General features: G+C 42.9%; 1 protein-coding gene across 1 annotated transcript in view; it reads right to left on the reverse strand.

Annotated features, from left to right (window-relative positions):
• Window positions 1-18,985, reverse strand: part of LOC112121197 (transcription factor SPT20 homolog) — a 60,045-nt gene that overhangs the window by 38,101 nt on the left and 2,959 nt on the right. Inside the window, exons 3-5 of the mRNA XM_026653471.1 lie at window positions 15,856-15,891; window positions 14,669-14,727; window positions 14,523-14,589 (exon numbers count right to left, since the gene is read on the reverse strand). Of these exons, the coding sequence (XP_026509256.1) occupies window positions 14,523-14,589; window positions 14,669-14,727; window positions 15,856-15,891 (162 nt within the window). The remainder of the gene's footprint in view (window positions 1-14,522; window positions 14,590-14,668; window positions 14,728-15,855; window positions 15,892-18,985) is intronic.

Below are 18,985 nucleotides of genomic sequence, written 5' to 3' on the forward strand. Positions count from 1 at the left end.
GGGTGGAGAGTGGTTGGATGGGGCGTGGGAGTCCCAGGGGTCTGTCTGGGGGTGGGGGTGTGGATAAGGGTTGGGGCAGTCAGGGTACAGGTAGGGGGTAGAGTCCTAGGGGGCCAGTTAGGATGGGGGGAGGGACTCAGGAGGGGGCAGTCAGGGGACAAGAGGCAGGGAGGCTTAGGTAGGGGGTGGAGTCCTGGGGGGGCAGTTGGGGGCAGGGGTCCCAGGAGGGGGCAGTCAGGGGACAAGGAGCAGGGGGAGGGTTGGGGGTTCTGAGGGGGGAAAGTGGGAGGGGCAGGGGCGGGGCTAGGGCAGGACAAGGGCGGGGCTCCTCCCGTCCTATTTTTTGCTTGCTGAAATATGGTAACCCTACTTATTCAAATGATTTTCAGTAACTAACCCTGTGCCTCACCTAAGGCATGAAATGCTTTCACAGTTGCACACGGGCAAGTTGCCAGGAGGCTCCCCTCCATAGATAGGCTCTCGGCCTGCATTACAAACATTGTCATCTCAGGGCTGTGGTGATCCTGGGATTTTTACTTGATGTAGGCCTGATCTTCCACCCCACATAGGCCCAGTTTTGAAGATGAACTAAATATTCTGTCTTATGATTCTTCTAGGGTTCAGACACAGGAGTGCTGCAGGCCAAAGTCTAGAGGGAGCAAACTGCTCTGGGAATTGCATCAACTCAGCCCGTTCTCTCCCTGCCACAGCTGAAGCAGCAGCTCACCAGAAGACAATACTAGTCCTTGAGAGGAGGCAGAGAAAAGATGACAGTAGTGGTGGGAGTACCACAAAAGATTAAGTAAAAAAAACATTTGCTTGGGGATAGGGTGGTCCTGCAACTAATGTCATAGTTCTAGGGGCCCCTCGTTTCTGATTGGGGTAGGGTTGCCAATTGTCTAATCAGACACATCCAAACACCGTGTCCCTGCCCCCTGTTCCACCCCGTCCCCCCTTACTCTGTTGCTCACGCTCCCCCATCCTCACTCACTTTCACCGGGTTAGGGCAGGGGTTGGGGTGCGGGCTCTGGGCTGGGACCGAGGGGTTTGGAGTGTGGGAGGAGGCTCCGGGCTGAACCTGGGGCTGGGGATTGTGGTGTGGGGGTGTGTGTGCAAGCTCTGGGAGGGGACTCAGGGCTGGGGCAGGGGTGTAGGAGGGGGTGCAGGGTGCAGGCTCCGACCAGGAGGTGCTTACCTCGAGCGGCTCCCGGTTGGCGGTGCAGGGAGCTAAGGATGCTCCCTGCCTGCCTTGGCTTCGCGCAAGCTCCCAGAAGTGACCACCATGCCCGGTCAATGGGAACTGCGGAGTCGGCGCTGGAGGCGGGGGCAGTGCACTGAGACCCCTCCTGCTCCCCCCTCCAAGGGCCGCAGGGACGTGCTGGCCACTTCTGGGAGTGGCGCAGGGCCAGGGCTTGCAGGGAACCTGACTTAGTCCCCTGTGCCACCAGAGTTTTAGCACTTAAAATCTCCCGGTTTGGCTTCAGTAGCCTCCAGGAGATAGTCTCCTGGAATCGGGCCCTCCCAGTGAAACTGGGAGGGCCGGCAACCCTAGATTGGGGCCACTTCTGCACGATTATTGTACAGACACATAACAGGAGGCACCATGAATCAAAAAGTGTGTAAATTGAGGGAGACAAAATAAAGGAAAACAAAATAGGTGCTGAGTGACATTACCAATACAACACCGTCATACATTCTTGGTGATAACACATAGCATTATGGGATGCTTTTATCCCTGGACTATGAAATTACTCCCTCTTCCAGGCTGGAGGAAGGGGTAATGATTGGAGTTAAAAACACTATAAATGAAGTTCACAGCTACTAAACCAGGACAGTTGCAAACACTGCTGAGGACCAAGAAACACACAGGACCAAGAGAGGTTGGAAAATTGGACAGAAAATGTAGAAAGATACAAGCCAGTACATCTGGAGAAAATATCAAATATTCATCAAAAAAAAAAAAAAAAAAAAAAAGAGATAAGCCAATCCTGATACGAAAACCTAGATGTGCGAACGGACAGCATGTTAGACTGAACTGGCAATGCAATACGGCAGGAGAAATACTAATGCAAACTGGTTTCCCAACATCTCTTGCCCTTTCCCCTTCAAACATTTGGCCCCTGCTGCACCACCTGCCCTTTGAGCCAAATGTGAGGAGTGCCATGAGCGCCTTCCAACTATTTGAACACACTAGATCATGCAACACCTTGGCCACTCATAGTAGTCCAATGATTTCATAGTAGTCCAATGAATGAATGCTGGCAGGTTGTGCATGGAACTGTGGAAGCTCCTGATGCCAGGATCACGACTGTAGTGACATAAAGATGTTGTCCAGCCAGTCAGTCAGTCATGTTGCAACTGGATTTCAATATAGCCTGTGGTGATGCTGTAGTCTCCAATCAGGCTTTCCTAGTAAACAGACATTAGTAATTCTGCAGGAAAGTGGCCTATTTATATGACTCCCCTGAAGCCCTCGCCTTCTCTCCCCAAAGTAATAGAAAATTCAGTTTTTGCATAATTTATGCTTGCAAACTTATTTCCTGGATAGTACATCCAAGATCTCTGGATAAGCACACAGGCTTAGCAGAAACATCCAGCTAAGTCTATCAGAAGCATAATAATAAAACACTGATATTTAATTTTTTGTAATTAGCAACATTAACACACCACTGAGCATTACTCTTGGTGCTTCTAGTTACTTTCCAAGTCTTTAGTACATCTGCTTCCAAACATTCTTGCATTGTTCATATTTTGAAGGTTATTTAAAGTCAAGATATATCACATCCACCGCTTTCCCCATATTCACAGAACCTTTTATCTCATCATAGAAGGCAATCAGGTTGGTCAGGCATGACTTGCCCTTGGTGAATCCATGTTGACTGTTCCTGATCACCTTCCTCTCCTCCAACTGCTTCAAAATTGATTCCTTGAGTACCTGCTCCATGATTTTGCCAGGGACTGAAGTGAGGCTGACCGGTCTGGAGTTCCCCGGGTTCTCTTTCTTCCCTTTTTAAAATATGGGCACTATATTTGCCTTTTTCCAATCGTCCAGGACTTCCCCAATCGCCACGAATTTTCAAAGATAATCACCAATGGCTCTGCAATCACATCAGCCAACTCCCTCGGCACCCTTGGAGGCATTAGATCTGGACTAGTGCACGTCCAGCTTCTTTCACTACTGAGGCTGCTCACCTCCTCCCCATACTGTGTTGCCCAGTACAGCAGTCTGGGAGTTGACCTTGTCTGTGAAGACCGATGCAAAAAAAAACATTGAGTACTTCAGCTTTTTCCACATCATCTGTCATTATGTTGCCTCCCTCATTCAGTAAGGGTCCCACACTTTCCCTGACCACCTTCTTGTTGCTAACATACCTGTAGAAACCCTTCTTGTTTCCCTTCACATCCCTTGCTAGCTGCCACTCCAATTGTGCCTTGGCCTTCCTGATTACACCCCTGCATGCTCTAGCAATATTTTTATACTCCTCCCTAGTCACCTGTCCAAATTTCCACTTCTTGTAAGCTTCCTTTTTGAGTTTAAGCTTACCGAAGATTTCACCGTTAAGCCAAGCTGATCGCCAGCCATATTTGCTATTCTTTCTGCACTTCGGGATGGTTTGTTCCTGCGCCCTCAATAAGGCTTCTTTAAAATACAGCCAGCTTTCCTGGACTCCTTGCCCCCTCATATTAGCTTCCCAGGGGATCCTGCCCATCAGTTCCCTAAGGGAGTCAAAGTCTGCTTTTCTGAAGTCCTGGGTCCGTATTTTGCTACTCTCCTTTCTTCCTTTTGTCAGGATCCTGAACTCAACTATATCATGGTCACTGCTGCCTAGGTTGCCACCCAATTCTACTTCCCCTACCAGTTCTTCCCTGTTTGTAAGCAGCAGGTCAAGAGAAGCACGGCCTCTAGTCAGTTCCTCCAGCACTTGTACCAGGAAGTTGTCCCCAACACTCTCCAAAATCTTCCTGGATTGTCTGTGCATTGCTGTATCGCTCTCCCAGCAGATGTCAGAGTGATTGAAGTCCCCCATTAGAACCAGGGCCTGTGGTCTGGAAACTTCAGTTAGTTGTCTTAAGCAAGCCTCGTCTATCTCATCCTTCTGATCCGGTGGTCTATAGCACACTCCGACCACGACATCACCCTTGTTGCTCTCGCCTCTAAACTTAACCCAAAAACTCTCAACAGGCTTTTCTCCAGTTTCAAACTGGAGCTCTGAGCAATCATACTGCTCTCTTACACACAGTGCAACTCCTCCACCTTTTATCCTATACCTGTCCTTCCTGAACAGTTTATACCCATCCATGACAGTACTCCTGTCATGTGAACTGCCCCACCAAGTTTGTGTTATTCCAATCATGTCATAGTTCCTTGATTGTGCCAGGACCTCCAATTCTTCCTGTTTGTTTCCCAGGCTTCTTGCGTTCGTGTACACGCAGCTAAGATAACTAGCCGATTGCCCTACTTTCTCAGTATGAATCAGGAGGCTTCCCGTCTTGTACCCTCCTCCTCGTGTTTCCTCCCGGTATCCCATTCCCCCACTTACCTCTGGGCTTAGGTCACCATCCCCCAGCGAACCTAGTTTAAAGCCCTCCTCACTAGGTTAGCAAGCCTGCCTGCAAAGATGCTCTTCCCTCTCTTCTTTAGGTGGATCCCATATCTTCCTAGCACTCTTTCTTCCCAGAACAGCATCCCACGGTCGAAGAATCCAAAGCCCTCTCTCCGACACCACCTGCGTAACCATGCATTCACCTCCACAATTAGACGGTCCCTACCTGGGCCTTTTCCTTCAACAGGGAGGATGGACGAGACCACCACTTGTGCCTCAAACTCCTTTATCCTTCTTCCCAGAGCCACATAGTCTGCAGTGATCCGCTCAAGGTCATTCTTGGCAGTATCACTGGTGCCCACGTGGAGAAGTAGGAAGGAGTAGCGATCCGAGGTCTCGGCAAACACTCCGTCACATCCTGGATTCTAGCTCCAGGCAAGCAGCACACTTCTCGAGTCTCCGGTCCAGTCGGCAGATGGATGATTCCGTCCCCCTTAGGAGGGAGTCCCTGACTACCACCACCCGTCTCCTCCTCTTGGGAGTGGTGGTCATGGAACCCCCCCCCCCCCTCCCTAAGACTATGCATCCCATGCCTTCCAGCCAATGGGGTCTCCTTCTGATACCTTCCCTCAGAGGGCTCTTTTAAATCCTTCTCCGCCGTAGTACCAGTGCAGAGAGCCTGAAAACAGTTTCGCACCTCCATCTGCCTTGGGGGTACATAGGTTCTCCTCTTTCTGCCTCTGGAGGTCACATGCTGCCAATATTCTTCCCCACTCCTCACTGCATTCTGAATCTTCAGCACGTTTTGCTTCCAGAACCAAACCCTGACTTCTACCCAGAAAGTCTTCATTTTCTCTGATGCAACTCAGGGTTGATACTTCTCTAGTCCTCTAACCTTCTCTTCCAATATGCAAACCAGCTTGCACTTCGTACAGACGAAGTCGCTTCTGTCCTCTGGGAGAAACACAAACATGGCACATTCTGAACAGGCCACAGCAACTGATCGCTCACTATCCATGTCTTCCTTCCAAGAGGCTCCTCAGATGTTGTATGTACTGCTCACAGGAGCCTGAAAGGCAAAAACACTCTGTGCGAACTCCCAGGCAAACTCCCTCTGTTTGCCTGTCCTCTGTTCACTACTCACTCGGTTCGCAACTGGCTGCCTTTTTATAAGGCTGCTGGCTCGAAGCAGGTGGCCCGGCTCAAAGCCTTCCCTCCAGTCAATCACTCAAGGCCCACCTGGAACAAAACACTCCCAAGTCACACTTTTCAATCAAACACCAACACAATCAAACAGTCACACTATTCAAACAAACAAGCACAAGAATTGTCTAATAAGAAAGTATGGTTGAGTTTTTGAACCCATATGTATAACAACTATGGCTGTTGATTAACTGCAGTTAACTCATGCGATTAACTCAGAAAAATTAATCGTAATTAAAAATATTAATCGTGATTAATTGCAGTTTTAATAGCACTGCTAAACAATAGAATACCAATATCTATTAAATATTTTTGGATATTTTTCTATATTTTCAAATATATTGATTTCAATTACAACACAGAATACAAAGTGTACAGTGCTCACTATTACTTTTACAGTGCAAATATTTGGAATAAAAAATAATATAAACAAAATAAATAGTATTTTTCAATTCACATCATACAAGTACTGTAGTGCCATCTCTATCGTGAAAGTGCAACTTAGAAATATCTATTTTTTTTGTTACATAACTGCACTCAAAACAAAACAATGTAAACCCTTAGAGCCTATTAGTCCACTCAGTCCTACTTCTTGTTCAGCCAATCGTGAAGACAAACAAGTTTGTTTACAGTTACGGGAGACAATGTCACCTGAAAGTGAGAACAAGCATTCGCATGCCACTTTTGTAGCCGGCATTGCAAGGTATTTATGTGCCAGATACGCTAAACATTCGTATGCCTCTTCATGCTTCAACTGCCTTTCCAGAGGACATGCTTCCACACTGATGACGCTCATGAAAAAAATCATGTGTTAATGAAATTTGTGAATGAACTCCTTGGGGGAGAATTGTATATCTCCTGCTTGGTTACCTGCATTCTGCCATATATTTCATGTTATAGCAGTCTTGAATGATGACCCAGCACATGTTGTTCATTTCATGAACACTTTCGCTGCAGATCTGACAAAACGCAAAGAAGATACCAATGTGAGATTTCTAAAGCTAGCTACGGCACTCAACCCAAGGTTTAAGAATCTAAAGTGTCTTCCAAAATCTGAGAGGGACAAGTGTGGAGCATGCTTTCAGAAGTCTTAAAAGAGCAACACTCCAATGCAGAAACTACAGAACCTGAACCACCAAAAAATAAATAAATAAAATAAATAAATAAAATCAACCTTCTGCTGGTGGCATCTGACTCAGATAATGAAAATGAACATATGTTGGTCCACACTGCTTTGGATCATTATTGAGCAAAACCCGTCATCAGCATGGACACATGTCCCCTGGAATGGTGGTTGAAGATGAAGGGACATATGAATCTTTAGCGCATCTGGCATGTAAATATCTTGCAACACCAGCTACAACTGTGCCATGCAAACGTCTGTTTTCACTTTCAGGTGACACTGTAAACAAGAAGCGGGCAGCACAGCACTTGGTGGTGATGGGGGACTTCAACTACCCAGACATCTGTTGGGAAAACACCACATCAGGGCACAGATTATCCAATAAATTCTTGGAATGTATTTGAGACAATTTTTTATTTCAGAAGGTGGAGACAGCTACTAGGGGGGAGGCTGTTCTAGATTTGATTTTGACAAACAGGAAGGAACTGGTTGAGAATTTGAAAGTGGAAGGCAGCTTGGGTGAAACTGATCATGAAATAAGAGTTCATGATTCTAAGGAATGGTAGGAGGGAGAACAGCAAAATAAAGACAATGGATTTCAAGAAGGCAACCTTTAGCAAATTCAGGGAGTTGGCTGGTAAGATCCCATGGGAAGGAAGTCTAACGGGAAAAAACAATAGAAGACAGTTGGTGGTTTTTCAAAGAGACATTATTAAGGGCACAAGAGGAAACTATCTCACTGCATAGGAAAGATAGGAAGTATGGCAAGAGACCACTGTGGCTTAACCAGGAGATCTTCAATGATCTACAAATCAAAAGAAGAGTCCTACAAAAAGTGGAAACTAGATCAAATTACATAGGATGAATATAAACAAATAACACAAGTATGTAGGGACAAATTAGAAAGGTCAAGGCACAAAACAAGATCAAAATAACCAGAGACATAAAGAGTAACAAAAAACATTCTACAAATACATTAGAAGCAAGAGGAAGACCAAGGACAGGGTAGGCCCGTTCATCAATGGGGGGGGGGAACACAATAGAAAATATGGAAATGGCAGAGGTGCTAAATGACTTCGTTTCGGTTTTCACCAAGAAGGTTGGTGGTGATTTGGACGTCTAACATAGTGAGTGCCAGTGAAAATGAGGTAGGAATAGAAGAGGCTAAAATAGGGAAAGGACAAGTTAAAAATTACTTAGACAAATTAGATGTCTTCAAGTCACCAGGGCCTGATGAAATGCATCCTAGAATACTCAAGTAGCCGACTGAGGAGATATCTGAGCCATTAGCGATTATCTTTGAGAAGTCATGGAAGACAGGAGAGATTCCAGAAGACTGGAAAAGGGCAAATATAGTGCCCATCTATAAAAGGGAAATAAGGACAACCCAGGAAATTACAGACCAGTCAGTTTAACTTCTGTACCTAGAAAGATAATGGAGCAAATAATTAAGCAATCAATTTGCAAACATCTAGAAGATAATAAGGTGACAAGTACCAGTCAGCATGGATTTGTCAAAAACAAATAGTGTCAAACCAAACTGATAGCTTTCTTTGACAGGGTAACAAGCCTTGTGGATAGGGGGGAAGCAGTAGATGTGGTATATCTTGACTTTAGTAAAGCTTTTGATACTGTCTCGCATGACCATCTCAAACAAATTAGGGAAATGCAACCTAGATGGAGCTACTATACGGTGGGTGCAAAACTGGTTGGAAAACCATTCCCAGAGAGTAGTTATCAGTGGTTCACAGTCATGCTGGAAGGACATAAATGAGTGGGGACCCGCAGGGATCAGTTCTGGGTCTGGTTCTCTTCAATATCTTCATCAAAGATTTAGATAATGGCATACAGAGTACACTTATAAAGTTTGCAGACGATACCAAACTGGGAATGGTTGCAAGTGCTTTGGAGGATAGGATTAAAATTCAAAATGATCTGGAGAAATGATCTGAAGTAAATAGGATGAAATTCAATAAGGACAAATGCAAAATACTCCACTTAGAAAGGAACAATCAGTTGCACACATACAAAATGGGAAATGACTGCCTAGGAAGAAGTACTGCGGAAAGGGATCTGGGAGTCATAGCGGACCACAAGCTAAATATGAGTCAACAGTGTAACGCTGTTGCAAAAAAAATGAACATAATTCTGGGATGTATTAGCAGGAATGTTGTAAGCAAGACACGAGAAGTTTCTTCCGCTCTACTCCGCTCTGATTAGGCCTCAACTGGAGTAGTGTGTCCAATTCTGGGCGCCACATTTCAGGAAGGATGTGGACAAATTGGAGAGAGTCCAGAGAAGACCGACAAAAATGATGAAATGTCTAAAAAACATGACCTATGAGAGAAGATTGGAAAAAATTGGGTTTGTTTAGTCTGGAAAAGAGAAGACTGAGAGGGGACATGCTAACAGTTTTCAAGTATGTAAAGGTTGCTACAAGGAGGAGGAAGAAAAATTGTTCTCCTTAACCTCTAAGGATAGGACAAGAAGCAATGGGCTTAAATTGCAGCAAAGGAGGTTTAAGTAGGACATTAGGAAAAACTTCCTAACTGTCAGGGTGGTTAAGCACTGGAATAAATTGCCTAGGGAGGTGTGGAATCTCCATCATTGTCTAACCTGCTCTTAAAAATCTCCAAACACCCGTCAGGAATGGTCTAGATAATTAATCCTGCAACGAGTGCAGGGGACTGAACTAAATGACCTCTCGAGGTCCCTTCCAGTTCTATGATTATCTCCTGGAAATGTAAACAAACCTGTTTGTCCGAGCGATTGGCTGAACAAGAAGTAGGACTGAGTAGACTTGTAGGCTCTGAAGTTTTACATTATTTTACTTTTGAGTGCAGTTATTTTGTGTACATAATTATACATTTGTAAGTTCAACTTTCATGACAAAGAGATTGCACTACAGTACTTGTATTAGGTGAATTGAAAAATTCTATTTCTTATGTTTTTACAGTGCAAATATTTGTAATCAAAAATAAATATAAAGTGAGCACTGTACACTTTGTATTCTGTGTTGTAATTGAGATCAATATATTTGAAAATGTAGAAAACATCCAAAAATATTTAACTAAATGGCATTCTATTATTGTTTAACAGTGCGATTAATCACAGGATTTATCGCGATTAATTTTTTTAATCACTTGACAGCCCTAATAATAATCAAGTGCAGTGTGACATCAATAGGTGCCACCAATTAAGATTGCTCAACACTTCCCATTGCAAAACTGTATTTAGTTCCTTATAACTTTACCAAACTTTTACCATTTGGTCTGAAGTTTTCAATGCCAGGTGTCTGCGTCAGGTTGAATTTTTTTTTAAGAGAATTTCAGATAAAATAGTTCAGCCATTACCAATGATAAGGCTAGTATAAAATGTGTTTTGCCAGTGTTAAGTTCTGGTGACCTTTTCTCCCTAATGCTCTAGTGCACCTAGAAAAGCGATCTAGGACTTGATATGTGGCACAAGGAGGCACAGATATGCCTTTTGCTGTCCCCATGAAATTCTGCCCATTTGGCCAAGTTATAAGACTTTGGGGGGGAAATCCAAAGTTTGCACACACAGAGACTTCAATTTTAGTAGCTAAAAATCCTCACTGAGCATGCTTGAGCCACACTGCTTCCACTGCAAATACACAGAGAGCATGCACTAGCCCATGGCCACACGAGCAAAGCCAGATTTTTCCTTTAATTGCTGCTCTGGGCAGGACTGGGCACTGGAACAGAGTCAGTTTCCCATGCTTCCAGTGACACCGCTACACACACACCCCTCCCACCCCTGCTACTACCCGGGCAGCCATCTGATTGAAATGCAGAGGGGAGGGAAAGGAGTAGGTTAGGACAACGAGTCTTGTGAGACTGGGACTGGAGGAAGGGGGGAGAAACTGAGACTGGGACCAGGTTGGGAGGGGAATGGGAAGAGAACGAGAGTAGGCTGAGATAACAGACTCAGAGCCAGTGGGCATGGAGGGACTGGGACCAGGAACTGGTGATGGAAGAACACAGAAATCACACAAGAAGCTGGGAGAGGGGACAGTGGGATTGGCTGGGCAAGGAATCTAGAACTGAACGCCAATGTGGAGGAATGGGGACAGGAGAAAGGGAGACAGATCTGACAAGAATCTGGGGCACAGGGGGAGAACAGGGACCAGTAGGGCAAAGAGACTGGGATAAGGAGCTGGGGGTAGAGAAAACAGACGGATTAGATAAGAAGCTGGAAGGGGGAAACAGGACTGGCTTGGCAAGGAAACAGACTGGGATGAGAAGTCTAAGGAGTAGAGAGTAGGACAAGGAGTCAGGGGTCTGGAAGTGAGGGCTTGAACGGGCTTGAGGGGATGGAGAAAGAGGGATCAAGCTTGAGGGAAAATGGGCAAAAGCTACATGCACCTCCAGAGCTGGGAATGAAACACAATGTGCCCAAATCTCACCATTTCTCTTCTGTCAGCAAATATCTGTGAAAATCACTAGCAAAGTACCCAACCCCCTGTACTGCTGGTCCACATAGCAGTAGTAAATAGTCATCCTCCATCAGATACTCTGCTCACTCAAGTGGCAGAGGTCTGTGTGATGGATCTAAAGATTCCAACCCTTCTGATGAACCCTATGGGTGTCAATATGATGCCACATGATAGCTCCTATGTTTTTTTTCAGTTTGCTTTATTAAAAATTAGGAAGCCATGCAAAAAAGTATTAAGGTCGCAAAGTCAAGCACTCAAAAATTAGGAAACGGCAGAATTAAGGTTACCTGTGCAATTTCAATTTGGCCTGCTTGTGCATATGCATTATGATATAGTCTTTAATTACATGATCACATTTTATTTTTCCTCACAAGACTCCTGCCTCATTCAGGGCATAGGATGGATGGTGCTTATTAATAAACTACTTGAACAACAATGAAAAATCAAAAGGTTAATGTGTGGCTCAAGGCATTTTTACTTCATGGTACTCAAACCCCAAAGACAGAATTATTAGTTTCTTCATAGACTTTTCTATGGTACTCACCACTATAGTATCCAATCATTCATAACTTCACAAACATTCATCTTATTTGCACAACACTCTTGTGAGTTGAAGGATATAATCCCCATAATACAGATCAGGAGCTGAGGCACCAAGATTAAAGTTTCCAATGATTTTGGGTGCCCAATTTGAGATATTTAGGACCTGATTTTTCAGAGTATTTGGCATTATATAGCACTTCTATGATCAAAGTACAGCTCCCATTGGCTCAGAATATTGTTTTCTTCCCCAGCTATTCGGTTTTGCCAACCACACTAACTTAATGTATCTCTTTAATTTCCAGAAATAAAACTATCAATATATAGGCTTGGCAGATATTCTAACAGATATCAATATTTATTTTAAAACATTTTTTCTCTTTTTATCTATTTAAATTTTCACATTTGTGGGAAGTTATGGCAGGCTCAGAGAATTATTTAATGACAATAGATGTTGAGATTCAAATAGTTAAAGCTTTATAGCCATTAAACCTCAAATTGTCAACATCACATGTCAAAATATACATAGTAAATAACCTTAAACCAAAACCTTATACCAAACTATAATAAAAGTTCAAGAAGCACTTTTCTTACTTTGCCTATCTGTGAATTGATTATCATCAGTAGAAATATTTTTCCATCAGTTTGTGTGTGTGTATGGTGAAACAGACATTTACCAATAAAAATCTAACCCTTCTAAGCCTACCAATATAGTATTTGGCACATCCATATTGGATGGCAGCACCTTACACATACTGAAGTTGATAAGTGTAGAGGTAGAAATGGTTTCCAACATTATCTTCCCATTAAGTGAAAGTATCTTCCAAAGGTCCTGACCAACATCCTGTACTGTGGAGATCCATTACTAAAAATAAAGGTCAGGATGTCTACTCCAATAGCCAGCATTTTAATTTAGTGAATCAGGGCACTAAACGGAGCTGCATGATCTCTAAGGTATCTTCTAAATAAAAAATAATCCCCTTCGTATTCTTAGGGACCAGGAGTTTACAACCATATTCCTGGTTTCACTTTAATCCTTCACTCCATTTCACCTCTTGTGATGCATCTTAATTGCTGGGTAAACACAGGTTTGCTGAGTGCCTTCCTCTTTTGCCACACTTGGATTATACAGTTGATTTCTACTTGAACCCTCCATGATGGTTCAGTCTACTGATCAACCTTCTTAACAGCTCCTTCCTACCTAGCTTCCAGCTATTACAACTTACCTGATTTCCCTCCCCCCCCCCCAACATTAGAATTCATCTCCATGTCTCCAGACCACTCAATCCTTCCCATCAAGGAAGAGTCTCACACCTTCTTCTACATATTCAGCCCTACTCTCTTGCAAATGGGCAAGAGCACCAGTGCTCTCTAGGAAATTAGTGCACTTACAGCAAAAAAAACAACACCTACTGCTGCCTGCCTTATTGCCATAATCCTCCTAATTTCCTCTAGACCCCCTAACTAGCTGCTGCAGCTAACCTAATCCTCTTCCTTCTCTCCCTGCTGCTAAAACCTAATTCACCCAGCCCACTCCCCTGATGAAATTAAAGTTGTGAATAAAGTGCAGGTGAGGAGATTAAAACGGCATCTGTATTCACTAGAATTTGTGATGCCAAATAATCTCGACTACAATCAGCACTCAAACCCACAAAACCAAAGCCACTATCAGGCAAACCAAAACGACAGCAATTCAGTGACTGGCATATGTACACCATTCCTACAGTTTCTCCCTCTCCCTTCCCCCCAACCTCCAACAATAGGTTTGCTTTGATTTTTTGTTTTGTTTTTTAAATGAGTGGTGTTGAAATAGGTTCCCTATGCTATTTTTAGCAGACATGCCAAGGGAAGTACATTTTAGTGTACTGACATTTCACCCATGGCTTTTAAGCCTTAAATTGGTCAGATGAGGCTCTTTTCTTAGGTTTGAAAAAGACTTCACAATATTTGACAACAATGCAGCAGTTATTCCAGAACAAGATGGCAATTTAAAAGAGAAGACAGTCAAGTCTACTTCTTCACTAGTAGCCAAGGTAAGCAGAAACGACACTGCAGGTCCTTTGAAGGTAGTGACATTATTAATAGGACTGGACTCCAGGTACAAACACTAGCCCCTAACATGCTCTCACTAATTTTGATGGTATAGGTTCTAGCACCAGCTCTCAGATCGCTCAGTAAGCCCCAGACACTGAGGCTCCTACTGTATTGATACTATTATTGTTTTGATACTATTATTACAGTGAACTTGTTAGACATTTTTATGGCTCTCTGGTACTCCGTTGGATAGCAAAGTAGCTCAGGGGCACACCACAGCACCAGGATAGTAGCCATCTATTTTCTCTGGCTGAAATTCTATTTTGGCTTCTTTTAAATTACACTGGAATAACTGATTAGTTATTGGACCAGTCCTATTATTCTTTCTACTTCATACTGAACTGAAAAGACACTTATCTTATAAACCTAGTCTGTACAAATAATGTGTGATTTCTAGGCTATTCATTAGCTCAGATGTAAGTGCTGCAGTCAAAAGATTTCTGCAAATCTCTTGTCTCCCCATTGCTGCTGTCTCCTCATTGTTAAAGAGCCTACTAAACTTGATTATTTACCTATTTAGAGATTGCACTGAATGGCTGCTTAACAAATAAATTCCACTTACCTTTATCTCAGGCTCTTTTTCACATTCTTCTATATACAAGTCATATAACTTTTGAAATACAGATTTTCTGAAATTAAGGAAAATGTTAACATAAAAATTGTGTTAAATCAATACAATAAAAAGTTAAATATTGAAATATTTGCTACCTTCCACTGGATAAATATTTTCGTTTGGGAGGTCTCTGACGGGCACTTTCAATGACATACTGGAAGAGAAAGGTGCATGAAACTCAACAGTTCTAGCAATGTACAAATTACTTTAAGAGTCTTAGTATCATTAAAGCAAATTTAGGTTACAGTAGTTATTCTGTGTTACACAGCCAACAACATGTCAAACTGTAGTTTTTTGAACGGAGTAAATACTCTCACTTCTAGAGTGGTCTGTAGGAGTGGTAGTTACTAAGGAGTGCTTAATTCCAACTACCAGCTAACAAAGGAGTTATTTCATAGCTAAAATTAAAACGAAGTGGTATGTTTCATGATTATCACTATCGCAGTTAAGAAGTAGTTTCTGAAGTCTACGACACTTTATGCCAACATTTTATATTTACAGTAACAAAACCTTAAAGAAACCTGAAATTTCACTGTATTTGAACCAAGACAATTGCAACATTCAGATATAATGCTGTTGCCCTGGTACAACTCACTCCCTTTGAACACAGCCAACTGTGTTTTAGAAGGCCTACTTTGTTCCTGTGTTTCTCTAACATTTTTTTAGAAAGCAGGGTAATTCTAAGCAGATGCAAGATGTGTACAATATTTTAGTAAATGTTAGTTAAGACACTCCGGTCAAATTTAGCACTTGATTTAGTTTTTACACAGACAAGCTTTCACAAAATACAAATTCTGGAGGAAACATTTCCATTCTTGACAAAGTGCTGATTGATCATTTGGTTTATTTTAATGAGAGATAGGTTCTCCCTCTTTCCCCCCCAAATATTTTGAATCCAGTATTATATAGTGTAGGGGAACCTATATATGAAAAATGACTGATATATTCTTTGTTGGCTGTGGGATGACTTAAATTGCTCACACTAGGTTTATGTAGACTATATAAATAGCAGCCTTGTAGGATTCTACTTGACCAGGATACGTAATTGTTTTACAAATAGGAAAACATTTAAGACTTTATTTTCATCATGGGAAAGACCAGGCAAGTAGATTCTGTGCCTGGGCTGGTAGTTTTAGTGACAATTTTGCAAAACTAATGTTCTATACATAGTTTACACAAAAAACACCTTCATGTAATATAAATGCACAGAATGTAAACAGACATTTAAATTTAAGCCTGGTATATTATTTACATATCAATAGACAACTTAGCTACTCCTTACCTCTGCACGATCCAATGCCAGTTCTAAAGCTTGTTGCTGCAAAAATTATAAACAGCTTTCTTAGAAAATGTGTTAACTGATGAAAACCTTGTACTGTAACAACCACCCCAAACTCTATGACTAGGACTCAAATATTAGTTTGTTATTTTTACAGGACTAGCTGATCAAATGTAGGATTCTTTAGCATGTACAGAATTCTACCAATAAATTCAGCACTCTGTTTAACTGCATTAACAGTAATTAACTCCACTACAGGATTTGTGTAGATTTGACTGAATTATTAAGTGTTAGAAGGACAGTGATGCCAAACTGTAAGGAGGGCAATACCAAGTTTTAATCAAAACTTGGTTTTAAAAAATTGAGAAAAAACAGGTAGGCAAGGCTGTTCTTTGCCGTTACCCTGGCTGCCAATACAACATCTCTTGGCACAACCGCCTGCTTGCATCTATTGCATCAGGAAGAGTAGCACTAGTGGGATAAAGGATGTGTGTGAGAGAGAGAGTGAGAAAGACTTAGTAACAGCTAAATGTAAAGCAGAGTAGTCTTGAAGAAACAGATCAAAGCCCACAGCCACTGATATCAAAGAGTGTGCATTAAAGTAGGTCATCTTCCCATGAAATGGGAACGAAGACCCAAACCTCCATCACTCAGATTCAGTACATTACACTTCTCCTATCAACATGGAGCCACTAAGGAGATGTGGTCTAGGCCCCTTCCCTAGACATACAAGCAGCCATTTGGTCAAAAACTGAGCTTCGGCAGAGTTCCTCCCCCAAAGATTCCCTTTGAGGTGGGTTGAAAAGTATGTCAGAGCCCATGATTGCATACTGAACTCAAAGTCCTGAAAATTGTTCGTAACATCCAATAGCAGAATTCACTAGATAATACTTATTGTAGCTGATTTACAGAATCATAAAAATGTCGGGCTGGAAGGGACCTCGAGAAGTCATAGTAAGCCTAGACCATCCCTAACAGGAGTTTGACCAACTTTTTTTTTTTTAAAGCTTTCAACGATGGGGACCCCAAGACCTCCCTTGGAAGCCTATTCCAGAGCTTAACTACCCTTATAGTTAGAAATTTTTTCCTAATAACTAACGTAAATCTCCCTTGCTGCCGATTAAGCTACTTACTTCTTGTTTTGCTTTCAGTGGACATGAAGAACAATTGATCACTGTCCTCTTTATAACAGCCCTTAACATATTGGAAGACTTATCAGTTCGTCCCTCAGTCTTCTTTTCTCAAGACTAAACATTCCCAGTTTTTTCAACCTGTCCTTGTAGGTCAGGTTTTCTAAACCTTTTATCATTTCTGTTGCTCTTCTCTGGACTCTTTTCAATTTGTCCACATCCTTCTTAAATTGTGGTACCCAGAATTGGACACAGTACTCCAGCTGGAGCCTCACCAATCCCGAGTAGAGTGGGACAGTTTTCTCCTATGTTTTACATACAACACTCCTGTTAATGCACCCCAGAATGATATTAGCCTTTTTTGCAGCTGCAGCACATTGATGACTCATATTCAGTTCGTGATTCACTAGAACCCTCAGATCCTTTTCAGCAGTGCTATAACCTAGACAGTTATTTCCCATTTTGTAGTTGTGCATTAGGAAGGAAAAAATCAATGCACTTGTCTTTATTGAATTTAATCTTTTTGAATTCAGACCAATTCTCTAATTGGTCAAGGTCATTTTGATTTTTAAACCTGTTCTCCAAAGTGCTTGCAACCCCTCCCAGTTTGGTATAATCTGCAAATTTTATAAGCATACTCTCTACTCCATTATCCAGGTCGTTAACTGAAAATATTGACTAGTACCAGACCCAGGACCGATCCTTGAGAGACCCCATTAGATACACGGTCCCAATTTGACAGCAAACCATTGATAACTACTCTGAGTACGGTTTTTCAGCCAGATGTGCACCCACATTATAGTAATTTCATCTAGACTACATTTCCCTAGTTTGCTTATGAGAATGTCATGTGGAACGGTGTCAAAAATCTTACTAAAAATCAAGGTGCATCATCTCTACTGCTTCCCCCCTACCCAGTAGGTCAGTAATCCTATCAAAGAAGGAAATTAAGTTGGTTTTGTATTTGTTCTTGACAAATCCATGCCAACAACTCTTTATACCCCTATTATCCTCCAAGGGAGTTAAAAACTGATTTTTAATAATTTGCTCCAGTATCTTTCCAGGTGTTGAAGTCAGGCTGACTGGTCTATAATTCCCTGTGTCTTCCTTGTTCCCCTTTTTCAAGATAGGTACTATGTTTGCCCTACTCCAGTCTTCTGGGACCTCTCCGATCCTCCAAGAGGTCTCAAAGATAACTGTTCATGACTCCAAGATTGCTTCAGCTAGTTCCAAAAGTGAACTAGGATGAATTTCATCAAGCCTTGCTGAATTGAATACATGTTAATACTCTTTACCCTGCTCTTTCCCTATTTTGGCTTGCATTCATTCCCCTCACTGTCAATATTAATTGCGTTGAATACCTGGTCATCATAAACCCTTTTAGTGAAGTCTGAAGCAAAATATGCATTAAGCACCTCAGCTTTCTTGATGCCATCAGTTATTAGCTCTTCTTCCCAGGGCCAGATCTAACATTTTGTGGGCCCGGAGCCAAACATATGTGGGCCCCCCCACGATGGATCCGCTCTGCCCAGCCTAAAGCAAGGGCACTCTTTACAAACCGGCAGCTGCCAGACGCACACTGGCCCACCCGGCCCTATACTCCGAGCGCGCTCCTTCCCCTTGGGCATGGTCCTATGCCACACTGCCCCCCACTCATTGCCCCCCAATCCTCTATGCCCAGTGCCCCCCTTCACCCAGCCCCTCCCCACAGACCCTTATGGACAGAATCCCCCGTTGAGATCCCTCACAGATCCCTGCACTCAGCACTCCTCTGACCCACTATGCCCAGTGCTCCCCAGCCCAGAGACCCCACCACCACAATTGCACAGCGCCCTTCACACCACCACCCCCTGCCACCAGACCCCACCACTACTCCGTGCCACAACACACAGACCATCCCAACCTTCCAGTGCCCCCCCATCCCTTCTATGCCCAACGCCCAAAACACATAACCCCTTCCACCCCCCACTACTCAGTGCCCCCTCCCAAAGAGAGACACTCCC

This window comes from Terrapene carolina, unplaced genomic scaffold, assembly GCF_002925995.2.
Source record: "Terrapene carolina triunguis isolate 2854851 unplaced genomic scaffold, T_m_triunguis-2.0 Scaffold139, whole genome shotgun sequence".
In the NCBI taxonomy this organism is placed as follows: Eukaryota; Metazoa; Chordata; order Testudines; family Emydidae; genus Terrapene; species Terrapene triunguis.